We start from the raw sequence: 13579 nt of genomic DNA, 5'->3' as shown, positions 1-13579 counted from the left end.
CCCCCACCCCCTCCTGCCGCCTGCCACTAGGAAATCCTGTCTTTGCCAAGAACGCTTTCATGCCAGCTGCACTTGCCGCTGTGACTTCATGGATTCCTGTAAAGTGGGAGTATACGGTTTCATGAACGACTCGATAAGAGGAGGGGGGACATTAAAAGCACTGGGTATCGTTTAGGCCAAAAAGATTGGGTGGGGGGGGATCACATTTATCTCAAATTCTCATTCTGATTTCTGTGTATGTGTCTAAGTTCTCGCTCCTCCTGAAAGAGATGTCATATAGGGGATGTCCTAATGATGCATGTTACCCGTGTGGCTTTGGCAAGAAAAATGATGGAGAACTCCACACAGTGGCCCCACATTTAAAGAAAAGTCTGCTCACGCTATCAAAGACTGGCTGAGGGATATGCAAATGCGGACAATCAGTGCTCAGGAAAGCAGCAGTCAAGAGGTCAAAAGGCAGGTTGCATTGGGTCAACCTGCTGCACAAGACCCCTTTAAAGTGCTGAAAAGCAAGGGGGTTAGCTTAGCTTGGAGGACTAACGTGCGCCTGACCCAAGCCAGAGTATTTTCAACTACCACATACACATGTGTGTGAAAGTTGGACACGGACTAGGAGAGACCAAAGAATGGATGCATTTGATTGATGGTGATGGGGAAGGACATTGACAGTAGCGTGGACTGACCAAATAACAAACAGATACATCTTGGAAGAGGTGCCGCCAGAAGGCTCCTGAGAGGCAAGGATGGTGAGACTTCAGCTTACAAGCTTTGGACGTGTTGTGTTGTCAGGAGAGACCAGCCCCTAGCTGGTGAGATGAGGTCATGCTCAGTAAAGTAGCGGGACAGAGAGAAAAAGGGGGAGGCCCTGGGCAAGATGGATTGGCCCAGTGGCAGTGACAGTGGTCTCAGGCTTAAGTACAATGGTGAGGATGGTGCGCACCGGGCAGTGTTTTGCTCCGTTGTGCACAAGGTCGCTATGAGTCAGAACCAAGTCAGTGGTCGCTTTCACCACCACCATGAGAATGTAGTTCAAGTAAGACGTCCCGGTGTGCATGCGGATTTGCTTCCTTATTATGAACTGCACCGGACTCTTTGGATTAATAAAGAGGTTTTCCTCAATGTTCATCATGAATTCTTATATACAACATGAATTATTATATGCAACAGGGACTCCACCTTCAAAGCCCCACCTGCCTATCTCCAAATGCGAGTGCCTGTGGGGGCCAACAGGGCAGAGCTCACCTCAGCTGGGAGTGCCTGAAGAGCCCTCGCCTCAATTGTGCACCTCTCGGCGCCTCAACTAGGCCTGTGGCGAGTCTGATCAGTAAAAGTGCAGTGAGCCGTTAGCGATTCTCCTGGCTTTGTGTTTTGGTGATAGCGGACAGACGCGCAGAGAGCGAGAAGGGATCCTTACCCCTCGGGAGAAAAAGTAGACTCCCCCGAATACAGACAGAATTTCTCCAGTGGCTCGGAAATAGTCTTTGGTGGTTTTCAGCTTAAACGGCGGCTGCAAGATGCAGAGAAGGTGGTGAGTCCATTCATTCATTCATTCATTCATTCCTTAGATAAACATTTGGCCAGGTACCAAGGCCTATGACTGAATAAGACCCCGGCCCTGCCCCCAGAGACTCAACCTCCAGCAGAAGGAAAAGACACATAGGCTAGGGAAAGACGTGTTGTGGGGACGCCTGCAAGGAGCCCATGTTGGGGGACCTGATTCCCCAAAGTGGCAGCCTCCGGGGAACCCCACAGAGCAGCCTTACAATGCTGTGTCCCAGGCAGTGAGCCTGGCCCGGAGCTCTGCATGGCTGGCAGGAGGTACTTCACAGAGTCAGGAGTGTCCCTGTTTCCCAGCAGTGAGGAAATGAGAGACTCTCCCACAGTCGTGTGTGTGTGTGTGTGTGTGTGTGTGTGTGTGTGTGTGTGTGTGTGTGAGATCTTTGTGTCTGTGGCAACCCTTTTCTGGAGAGGGACTTTTTTATCTTTTAGGTTTATCATCCATGTTCGATAGGCACATAGATGGGATCAACATGTATCGGAATCAACTCAATCACAATGAGTAGGTCACTAGCCTATCTTATTATATTTCTCTCTTTTCTTGACGTGAAGTCAGGAAATTGCTTCGGTGGGTGGACAGAAATCAGGTTTCCCCTAATCACGAAATTGAGTTTTTAACTTCAGATTTGCAAGCAAGCCACCATAGAAGTGAAGGAAGCAAATGAAGTGCCCTGGGTATTGAATGGAAAGAGCTCCCTTCAGAAACCTGATGGAGCCCACAGCTCCTGGTTAGGATCAATCCTGGGCTTGAGGGGATTTCAAGGATGGTCCCAAGACTTGTCCAGAAGGCGGGAACTAAAGGTGTGTCCAAGTAATGAACAAGGAATGAGGGAGTGAGTAAAGAGACACAAGCTACCACCCCTGACCCTGTGGCTCTCCAACCCACGGATAGCCCTCGTGCCTCCATCTTCCTGCCCAGATGCTCTCCCTGGCCAACCAAGGAGCTCAGCAACCACCCTCAGCCTCTCATCGTCACCAGGCTAGAGGACAGGCGCTGAGACTAGGACAGGTGCAGGACATCGGGAGACCATGCAGTGGCTGCATGGTCCAGGAGAGACCAGGTGGAGAGACCATGCAGAGATATCTAAGGATCACCCTGGGGCCCTGCATCCTTCTAGTATGTCTAGAGCAGTGGTTCTCAACCTTCCTGATCCTGCGACCCTTTCATACAGTTTCTCATGTGGTGGTGACCCCCCCCCCAACCATAAAACTATTTCCGTTGCTACTTCATCACTGTAATTTTGCTACTGTGATGAATCAGACGACCCCTGTGAAAGGGTTGTCGAACCCTCAAAGGGGTCGTGACCCACAGGTTCAGAACTGCTGGTCTAGAAGGGGTCTAGGGCAAAGCCTGGGGGGCTGGAGCATCTTATGGGGGTGCCCATGTCCCTCCCTTCTCCCCTTCCAAAGCCTGAGCCTGGGGCCCCACCAAGCCATCCACAGGCCTATAGTAGGCGGCCATGGTGAAGATGATCATGTACAGGCAGTAGATGAAGAAGTTGAAGTAGAAGATCCGTTTGACAAATCTGTCCCACTTGTCCTGCAGCAGGCGGTTCAGCGGCTCCACCAAGAGCATGTCATGGCGATTCTGAGGGGGGCAAAGAGAGGCGAGGCTCACTCCCCCGCCCACCGGGAGCCACCTGCCATCAGCCGGAGGCGGCTGGGTTCAGCACACATCTCCTGGACGTGCCCAGACATGATCTCCGCCTTCACCACAGCTGCTGGGCACAGGAACCAGGGCCTGCAGGCAGCCATGATCTAGGGGCTGGGTCCAGATGTGCCCGGGGTCTGCCCAGGGCCCAGATGTGACCGGGGTCTGCCCAGGGCACACCCTCCCCCCACCCTCCCCCCACCCTCCCTGGCCCACCCTCCCAGCCCCTTTCACCCAAGTGTTCGGTGAATGAAGAGTTCACTTGGACTAGACCTACATGCCCCTGATTTTAAAATGTTGTTCAATATTCTGTGCCCATTATCTCTAATAACTCCCTCCTAAGAGGCTACATCCTTATTATTGTACAATATGCAAGGCTGGCGCCAGTAGAGCCTGGCAGAGGTCCCCTTGGGGAGGGATTGAGGGAAAGCCCCTGGTTTCCTCATTGCTTGATTTTCCAGGCAAGCTTAGTGAGGCAGGAGAGGCAAACCTCTGTTCAGGGAAGGAGGAAAACTTGACTGCAGTGGGTGGGATTACATATGTGCTTTGGAGAAAAAGTCGGGTATCAGACAACCCTTGTGAAAGTTTAAGTCAGCAAAGTATAGCTAAGCTGAAACCAGATCACTCCAGCCTCTCTCAAGCCATCGGGCCCAACTTCCAGGCCGGACTTCAGATTTTCCCCAACAAGTTTCTGTTCAGCATCTTCCAGAATATCTTTGAGGATTCAAACTTATTACTGTCTCAAGACACCACTGGAAAACACTAAATGGGGCAAGAACTATTCTTTAGAGCAGTAGTTCTCAACCTTCCTCATGCTGTGACCCTTTCATACAGTTCCTCATGTTGTGGTAACCCCCCCCAACCATCAAATTATTTTTGTTGCTATTTCATAATTAATTTTGCTACTGTTATGAATCGTCATGTAAATATCTGATATGCAGAATGCATTTTCATTATTACCAATTGAACATCATTAAACATAATTAAAGCATAGTGGTTAATCACAAAACAATATGTAATTATATATTGTGAAATATTTATGTGTTTTCCGATGGTCTTAGGCGAGCCCTGTGAAAAGGTTGTTGGACCCCCAAACGGGTCACAACCCACAGTGGAAAACTGCTGCTTGAGAGTAAAGTTGGACGGGGGATTTGAATAGCAATCCTGAGGAGCCCTGGCAGCACTACTGGATGAACGATGGACAGGTCAGCAGCTTGAACCTACTAGCCTCTCTGAGGGAACCAAATGGAGCTGTCCGCTCTCATTAAAATGTGCAGCCTCAAAGCCCACAAGGAAGAAACACAGCCTGTGTGATGACGGGGTTTCGAAGGGATCAGATATTAGGCATCATCAGAACAAAAATCATATCAATGTGAATGAGGGAGGGAATGCAGAGTGGAGACCCAAAGCCCATCTGTAGGCCATTGGACATCCCCTTACAGAAGGGTCTCGGGGAGGAGACAAGTCAGTCAGGGTGCAGTATAGCAACAATGAAACATACAACTTTCCTCTAGTTCCTAAATGCTTCCTCCCCTCACCCCCACCCCCACCCCCACTATCATGATCCCAATTCTACCTTACAAATCTGGCTAGACCAGAGGATGTACACTGGTACAGATAGGAACTGGAAACACAGGGAATCCAGGGCGGATGATCCCTTCAGGACCAGTGGTGAGAGTGGCGATACCAGGAGGGTGAAGGGAGGGGGGGTTGGAAAGGGAGAACTGATTACAAGGATCTACATATAACCTCCTCCCTGGGGGATGGACAACAGAAAAGTGGGTGAAGGGAGACGTTGGACAGGGCAAGATATGACAAAATAATAATTTATAAATTATCAAGTATCCATGAGGGAAGGGGGAGCAGGGAGGGGGGGGAATGAGGAGCTGATGCCAGGGGCTTAAGCGGAGAGCAAATGTTTTGAGAATGAGAGGGCAATGAATGTACAAATGCGCTTTACACAATTGATGTATGTATGGATTGTGAAAAGAGTTGTATGAGCCCCTAATAAAATGATTTTTTTTAAGATGTGCAGCCTCAAAAAGTCTACATCAGGAATCCACTCGATGGCAGTGACCCTGGACTGCCTTCTGGAGCCCCAGAACAAATCTGCTTTCTTGCCCATCTCAGCCTTCAGAGGGATTCGAAACCTTAGTGGGAGGAGGCTTCAAAAACCTCCTGGGAAAAGGCAATTGAGGGATAATGGGAGTTTTCCAGGAACTTTGTGAGGCCCCTTTATATAGTGAGGTTGAGAATGACTGCAAAGGTTGAAGACTGCAATCAGTAACACTGAATTGCACCTGCTGAAAGTGTTGAACTGGTATAGGTTTTGCTGCATGGATTCTAAACAGCAACAACAAAATGAAGAAAATTGGGCAGGGAGGGCAGTGAGGTGCAGAGAGAGAGAGAGAGAGAAAAGGTTTACTTCTACTAAAATGTCAATTCTCCCCAATTTACACATAATCCTTTGAAAGGGAAATGATTCAGAATTGTCAAGACAAGCGTAGCCGTGGATGACTGACGCTACCCAACGTGAAGACTTGCTGTCATTCGACAGGGTCAGCTGGTGGGTCGGAACTGCTGACCTCACGGTTAATATAAAGGTAGGTTATTTACATGATTAAGGAAAACACTCAGGCGGGATTAAGGAACCTGCGAGACTCCAAGCCTAGGTCTTGAACCAAAAGTTTTGATGGGTAAGAGAGTAGGGAAACCTGACACCCGCCCAGCTGTGTCCAGACCCATGGCCACTCACAGGGGTCCCGCTGCTGCTGTAGGCGATCACCTCCAGCACCGAGTTCTTCTCACAGGTGTCGATGCAGGACAGGTCGTAGAGGGAAGAGTGCACGGGCCCGTAGGCCCATTCCGTGAACTTCCTCGACAGGTGCCTGCACTCGGGCTCCTGGATCTCCCTCTGCAGAATATAGGCCAATACCTGCCGCCCGGGGTAAAGAGCCCATCAGAGGCCTGGTCAACTTGGCCCCGCCAATGACCACAGCCCACCCGCACCACCATCTCTGCTCCCACAATAGCTCCATTTCCGCTCCCAGCCCCATGCGTGCGAGACTCAAGAAAGCCACCGACCGCCATCCAGCTGCCTCCTGACACATCCACCTTTCCCCTCCCACAGACCCCAGCGGCGGCCTCCTCAGACCATCTGGCTCCCCCCAACTCTCCCATATCACAGCTAGGACGGCCCTGTTCTTGAAACACTCAGGAAAAGCTGCCACGCCATCAACAAATATAATCGAGCTCATAAAGCCAGGCTCCTCGTCCTCAGGTTCGGTGGCAGCAAGTTAATCTTTCACACCGGAGGCCCAGGCTTGGTTCACGCTCAGCCAGCAGCTCTGCCAGTGAAGGCTTGGCCTTTGCTGTGGTACTGAACAGGTGTCAGTGGCGCGTCCAGACTAAGACGGAAACTAAAGAAAGGTCCAGCAGTCAATTTCCAAAACCTGGCTAATGATGGCTAGCTGTGTGGACAGCGGCAGTCCCCTCTGCCACCGGCCATGGGGATGGTGCAGACCGGGCAGCCTTTGTTCCGCTGTGCCTGGAGTCGCCAACTAATAACAATAGCACCGTGGTGGTATGGGGCTTGGGCTGTTGGGAATTGGATGGGGCAGGGGCGTCTTAGTACCACAGCCTTCTGGAAGCACATCCCTGTTCATGTTCAGTCTCTCAGGAGGACGGTGTCATTGTTGTTAGTTGCTGTTGACCCCAGACTCTTCTGTCACCTAAAACTCCTTCCAACTCTGGAAAAGCATCGCTGCGACCTTTTCTATTTTCACACCAACTTCCATTGGTCACTAGCCTCTGCCCTCAGTATCCCTGTCCTGGCTGTGTCTGTGATGCTCAGCGCTGGAAGGCGAAAATGCCCATGTCTGCCACTCCACATTTCTCCCCACTCTCTGCACTGTCTCTGGCTCACTCTGCCAGCCCCTGTCTGTGCCCCCTCTGGTGTTACTGAATCAGAGCACCACACAGTGGGGCGCCCACACAAGCAGCTAGTAGGCAATCCCCTCTCCCATGCCCCCCACCCCAACTCGAGTCCGGCTGCCCCTCCCCACCCCGATCTTCCCGGTACTGGCGGCCAGAGACAGCGGCGTCAGCCCCTTCCTGTTGATGAGCTCCTCCAGCTTCAGCGTTGGGTGGAGCTTGGCCCCCAGGATGAGGATCTCGTTGTACATGCTCGTCACAAACTTGGTATTGTCCGCTGTGTTGTCAGCCACCTCCACCAGGGCGTGAAGCACTGTGTTGCCCACCGAGTCCCGAGCGCAGAGGTCAGCCGGCTGCCAGGAGTTCTGCAGCAGGAACTTCACGATGCCCAGCTGGTTGGTGCATGCAGCCAGGGAGAGTGGCAGCTCACCTGCAGCCGATACAGGGCACAGAGCTGGGCACATGATCCAGGGGTCTTGGGAAGGGGATTGGGCTGCTCTCTGAACCGAAAGGCTGCCAACTCCTGTCTCCACATCAGCCTCCCCTGAACCTGTAGCCAGCGGCGACAGAGTCAGTGCTGAACCTCAGGCAACCACATGGGTATCAGAGTAGAACTGGGCTCCATGGAGGTTCTCAATGGCTGATTGGGGGTGTAGCTCACCAGGTCTTTCTTCTGAGGCACCTCTGGACAAACCAACTGTTTCTGGTAAGTCTATGGCACTAACCATTTACACCACCCTGGGACGCCGGCCTCCCCTTAGCAATTGTTTTTTTTTTATTATTTTTTAAGCTACACAGTCTCCCTACCAAAGTAGAAACCAGGCCGTCCTTTGGTTTTCTTAAAGAAGTCCCCATTGGCCGCGGCCTGGACATCTGCCCCATTCTCCACCAGTAAGGTCACCAGCGCCATGTTCCGCCTCTCGATGGCAATGTGGAGCGCCGTCTGGCCTGTGAGGATGCGGTGTTGGCTTTGTGACCATCAATCATGCCACAGGGGTGCCCAGACTGGTGCTGGGGAAGGGTCAAGGGTGGGCAGCAGCTGCAGGGGGCGAGGGATACTAGGCAGCCATTGGAGAAGACCAGGCCAGGGTCCCCAGAGAGGGGCAGAAGATTCACAGGGGCAGAGCCGGAGAGTCCTGGGAACGGGGAGTATGAGCCTGGAATCTGCAAGGTTAAAATGGCCCAGGAGCAAAGAACAGTAGCAGGCAGCGAGGTAGTGACTCGCAGACACGGGGGACAGGATGGCAGATTGGGAACAGTAGGGATGCTTGCAACCGAGTGACACCGAGTGAGCAGTTGGGGTAGCCAGGGGTCCCCAGTTGCAGCGGTTGACACAGGGAGTAAGGCATTCAGAGGCTGGCTCCAGGCACCTCGTGGGCAGAGCCCCAGCCTCCTCCTCACCCTTGTAGTAGCTGTCCGTGTAGCTGGCGTTGACCAGCTCCTTCAGGCTGTTGGTCTGCCGCGCTATGTCCAGCAGCAGGGGGATGGTGTCGTTGTGCCCGTCGTGGAGATTAAGCATGGCTTTTAGCAAGCACGTCTTCCCCGTCTCCGGGTCTGCAAGACAAAGGGAGAGGCAGAGCCAGCCGGGTGGTGGGTTCCCTCCCCGGAACCTGACCCCTCGCGGGCATGGGCCCCACCTTTGAACTCGCTGTCCATGAGGTGTTTCTCGCTCTTCTGCAGGAAGAGCTGCAGGCTCTCTAGTTCCGCACAGTCATTCTGAGCAACCGCTTCAAAGATCCTCCTGCGATCGTAGAGAGCCTTCTCGGGGACGGCAGGGGCAGGGTCCTGAGAGAGCTGCCTGCAGGCAGGCAGAAACACGCTCTGGCCCCAGCACAGGACACAGGTCAGCCCAGAGGCAAACCTGGACAGGGCAAGCAGGACATGAGGACTAGAGATGGTGAAAAGATGGCTGTGACCAAGGGCTCTGGGGGATGTGGGGGGTCGGGGCAGGTGAATTGGGACGACAGGGCACTTTTAGGACAGTAAGTGGCTGTAGGTGATACTGCAGCAGGGAGGGGGAGGGGGAGGGGGAGTAGCGTGTAACATTTACACTCTTTTCAAAAACCCCAGGACGGCCCAACGCATGGTGAATCCCACTGAGAACTGTGCCCACCGCCACCTCGGCAATAGAACAGAGCACAGCTGCCTCCATAGAGTTTCTGAGACTGGCTTTTTCTTGTCTTCTTCTTCTTACTATAGTTGACAGAGCACTGGGTTCCCATCCAACAAGTTATGTGCATTTTCCTGCACTCCCCTGTGGGAGCAGCCATCTGTTCACATCTGCCCTGGGCTCCCCGTCGCCATTCATCCTTCTGTGTGGGAAGCTAACACGCAGGGAAATGAAGAGGACTCTATTCCCTAACTTATAACAGAGGGACTCTGGAAAGCTAGCATTCCACGGTAGGAAAGCCACCACTTTGGCTAAGTCGGAGATAAAGTCACCACTTTGGCTAAGTCGGAGATAAAGCCACCACTTTGGCTAAGTCGGAGATAAAGTCCAAGTCCATGATCCTGCTTTAAATGTCGTTCCCCCAGATTCTCCCCTAACAGCTCTGCTGCCTTCAAGTGAGCACATGGTGGATTCCATCTCCCTACAGACATCCTGTTACCTCTCTTCCTGCCATGTCACCCAGCCCCACTCCTACCTTCCCCCAGTGCAGGTATTGGGTCCCTCACCTGTGAGCCCAGGGACCTTACTGTGGTCACCACCCACCTTGTGACGGATGTAACTACTGAATATGCATGTCTTATGGCTACCTATAAATATCCCAACACAGTAAAGATTCCCTCTCTCTCCCCACAGTTCCACATGGCCCATCAAGAGGGGCTGGGGTGAGCGTGCTACTATGAAATGTGCCTGACTCTTCTCCTACCTTTCCCATCCGCTACGACTTTCTATGATCTTCACATATTATCACCGTGTAATTGCACCTACTGACCCTTCGGTTGTTAGAGAGTGGCTTCCTCTGACACTTCTGTCCTGCCCCTTCCTGTCTTCGGAGACTTGTGTGGAGACAAGCTTGCCCTTTTGGTCTTGTGTGGTTGGTTGTACTGAGTGCCTTCCTCTCTGATATTATTTATTTCATAGCCCTGTCTGAGGTTTGGCTGAAAGATGATCCCCAGGGGTGGGTTCAGTTCCAGGCTTAAAAGGTGTCTAAGGGCCATGTCTGGAGGTTTCCACTAGCCTCTAGCAAACCAGAAAGTCTGATTGTTCGTATGTTTTTGTTTTTCCAGGTTTTTTTCTCTATCTTTTTCCCCTCCCTCGCTGTCCAGGGCATTCTATTAGGATCCTAATCAGAGTGGTCAGTAGTGGTAGCTGGGCACCATCTCGCTCTTCTGGTCTCAGTGAAAGCTGTAATTCTCCTGGGACATCGTACTTAGCAAAGTGGAGGCGCAGTGAAAAAGAGGAAGACCCTCAGCCAGATGGGTCGACACCACGGCTGAAACAATGGGCTCGGGCATAGGCAGAATGGCGAGGGGGTGCAGGACCATTCAGCGGTTTGTCCTATTGCGCATAGGGTGTCTGGGGGTCAGAACGGGCACCCTGGCACCTAATCACAACAGCGGCATTCGTCCTCTGTGCTAGTTGCTTCTTTCCATCTCTGGTTTTCTTCACTCTTCTTTGCTCAGAACAAGAAAAGCCCCTAGTGGCTCTTAAGACGCCAGATGCTACTCATCAAAGCAGGATGTAGAGCACTATCATTGTGGATGATGACCTAGCTGTCACCTAAAGCTGTGGTCCTGAGCCCCTAAGCCCAGAGGCAGGGAATCTTTATAAAAACAGTTTACAAGGATCCACATGTGACCTCCTCCCTGGGAGACGGACGGCAGAGAAGCAGGGGAAGGGAGACTCTGGATAGGACAAGATATGACAAAACAACGATGTATAAATTACCAAGGGCACATGAGGGCGGGGGGAGCGGGGAGGGAGGGGAAAAAAAGAGGACCTGATGCAAAGGGCTTAAGTGGAGAGCAAATGCTTTGAGAATGATTGGGGCAGGGAAGTGCAGATGTGCTTTATACAATTGATGTATGTATCTGTATGGATTGTGATAAGAGTTGTATGAGCCCCTAATAAAATGTTTTTTTTTTAAAGTTTGCTACCCTTAAAAAAAAAAACAGTTTACAGATGGGTCCTGAGATGGGTGAGTTCAAACCGGTTGCTTAGCGGTCAACTGTGCCACTAGGCCCCTCCATTTGAGTGATAACCCACTGTCAGTGAGCTGATCATGACCCATCGACACACTCTGTAGGGTTTCCGAGGCTGCAAATCTTCATGGGAGCAGACAGCCTCATCTTACTCACAAGGAGCAGCTAGTGGATTTGAAGTCCCGACTTTGCAACCAGCAGCCCAATGCTGACCCCTGACAACGCCACCAGGGCTTCTAAATATGAGCTACAAAACCCAGGCCATGGAGTGGATGCTGAGTTCCGGAAGCAGACAGACTCCTCTTTCTCCCGCAGCCTAGCTCGTGGGTTTGAACTGCTGCCTTTGTGCTTGGCGGCCCAGTGCCTACTCAACGGGACCACCAGCATCCCTATGTGTGAGCTGTAAACTTCAGTCAATAATAATGTGTCCATAAGGAGTCATGGTAGAGTGGGAGTGAAGTGCTTGACTGTTAACTGACAGGCTGTTGGTTCAAATCCACCAGCAGCTCTCGGTGGGAGAAAGACGTAGCAGTAAAGACCCCAGCCTGCATATGCTGTCAGTCAGAATTGTAACACGTACCGCATGAATGGAAGATGTCGACAGGAGACACGATGTAGGGAGCAAGGGGATATATGGGAAGCTTTTGCATACTTTTTCTGTAAACCTCAGGCTTCTCTAAAAATAAAGTTTTAATGACTACATAAATATCCATCCCTCAGTCTAGGTGACTGTCTTGGACACTGATGTAACAGAGGACAATGGTCTCTGTGCCATCCCACACAGACTGTAGCCCCCTCTAGAAGTTCCTGCAGTCACCACCACACCCTCCAACACTCGGGCCACTTGACTCTCCATCTGCTCTGGAGCTGGGACTCTGGGAGCAGCTACGTGGAGACGCCTGGAGGCAGGGGTTTGAGAGGCCCCCTGCTCATGAAGCAGTGGTCGTCACTGCTCCCCAGGAGTCAGTCTGTCCTGCCTTGGAGGAGGAGGAAAGTCGGATAGCTCCCTCCCTGGACTTGTTTTGTCCCCTCTAAAACCAGCCTGCACCCAAGTTTCTAGACACCATGTACTATGTCTGGACACCAAGAAATAAGTCAGCATCCCAGATCCACAGGACCATCTGCTTGCGTGCAGCTACTGGACCAGACAGCCCCTGAACGTCCCACATCTCCAACTTGATGGTCGTCAGCCCAGAAGCTGGCCCACCGCGTGGTTCCTCCACAGCTCTGCCCAGTCAACGGAGTCCGTTAGGTTCCTAACAGGGAATGGGAGGGGGCTCCGAAGCAGACTTACCTGGCACAGGCAGGGCCATCCCCAGCCCCCGGGAGGACGACAGCAGAGCTGACGGTGATGGCTGGGCAGAAGACACCCTGGCCTTCCTCATAAGAGCTGTCCATGTGGGAAGCCTCCTCGGAGTCAGCCTTCCCAAAGAGCCGGGGCCGACTCTTGACCTTGGAGATGGGCAGCTTGACTGGAGGTGACTTGGAGTTAGGGTTTGGCAAGGTAGCCTCCTGGGGTGGGTCCTCCGACTCCCCAGAGCCTGAGCTACCCCATTTCTTCATCCTCACCAGACACTCTGTGGCCCAAAAGCCAACCTGTGGGCAGTCACAAAGACGAGTGCTGTCTTGCTCTCCTTGCACTGACCCCTGGGTTGCCTTCAGACCCCCCTCCCCCACCCAGGACTGGAGCTTTCAGTGGTGGTGAATAAGGTGGGACGGTTTCCACCCAGAGGACCTGGGTGAGCAGGGTCAGTAAGTGCTGGCAGTCAGCCCCAACACGGAGCCAGCAGGCTCAGTGGGACCTGGATTCTTTTCTCTGGTTCTTAGTTGTCTCATCTTTAGGGGAGAGACGATAGCAATGTCTGCTCTGCTCCCCAGTCCACCCAAGGTCAGAACCAAAGGCTCCTTCTGAGCAAAGTGTGACCAGCAGTCACCATGCAGGAAGTGAGAGAGCTCAGAGACAGATCCTTCCAGCTCCCACTTCTGTAGCAAGTGTGGGGAGATCATGTTCCAGCAGCGGCTGGAATCCGGAAAGTGGCCACGAAAGGAACGGGAGGCTTCTCAAGCCCGGAGGTCTCAGATGTACGTCCTGGCAGGGCAAGCCTGAAGCACACAGCTGGGCCGCAGCCACAAAGCAGCTACCGGATGCTCAGGTCCATGAAGAAAGGGGAAAGAAGAGGCAGGGTGGCGGCTTCACATCCTGTAAACCGGACAGACAAGCGACTGCTGGTGCCTCTCCCTGCCTGCCTGTCGTTGTGCTTTCTGAGGACCTAGCCTTTCTCTGAAGCG

At 52.5% G+C, this 13579-nt stretch overlaps 1 protein-coding gene across 1 annotated transcript in view; it reads right to left on the bottom strand.

Moving 5' to 3' along the window:
- Positions 1 to 12853, bottom strand: part of TRPV1 (transient receptor potential cation channel subfamily V member 1) — a 37933-nt gene extending 25080 nt beyond the window's left edge. Inside the window, exons 1-8 of the mRNA XM_075559204.1 lie at positions 12585 to 12853; positions 8779 to 8939; positions 8543 to 8695; positions 7949 to 8089; positions 7273 to 7571; positions 5964 to 6143; positions 2987 to 3145; positions 1415 to 1507 (exon numbers count right to left, since the gene is read on the bottom strand). Coding sequence (XP_075415319.1) covers positions 1415 to 1507; positions 2987 to 3145; positions 5964 to 6143; positions 7273 to 7571; positions 7949 to 8089; positions 8543 to 8695; positions 8779 to 8939; positions 12585 to 12853 — 1455 coding nt within the window. The remainder of the gene's footprint in view (positions 1 to 1414; positions 1508 to 2986; positions 3146 to 5963; positions 6144 to 7272; positions 7572 to 7948; positions 8090 to 8542; positions 8696 to 8778; positions 8940 to 12584) is intronic.
- Positions 12854 to 13579: the final 726 nt, after the last annotated feature.

Source organism: Tenrec ecaudatus, chromosome 10 (genome assembly GCF_050624435.1).
Source record: "Tenrec ecaudatus isolate mTenEca1 chromosome 10, mTenEca1.hap1, whole genome shotgun sequence".
In the NCBI taxonomy this organism is placed as follows: domain Eukaryota; kingdom Metazoa; phylum Chordata; class Mammalia; order Afrosoricida; family Tenrecidae; genus Tenrec; species Tenrec ecaudatus.
The sequence above is the reverse complement of the archived record's forward strand: the minus strand, read 5'-3'. Positions and strand labels throughout refer to the sequence as shown.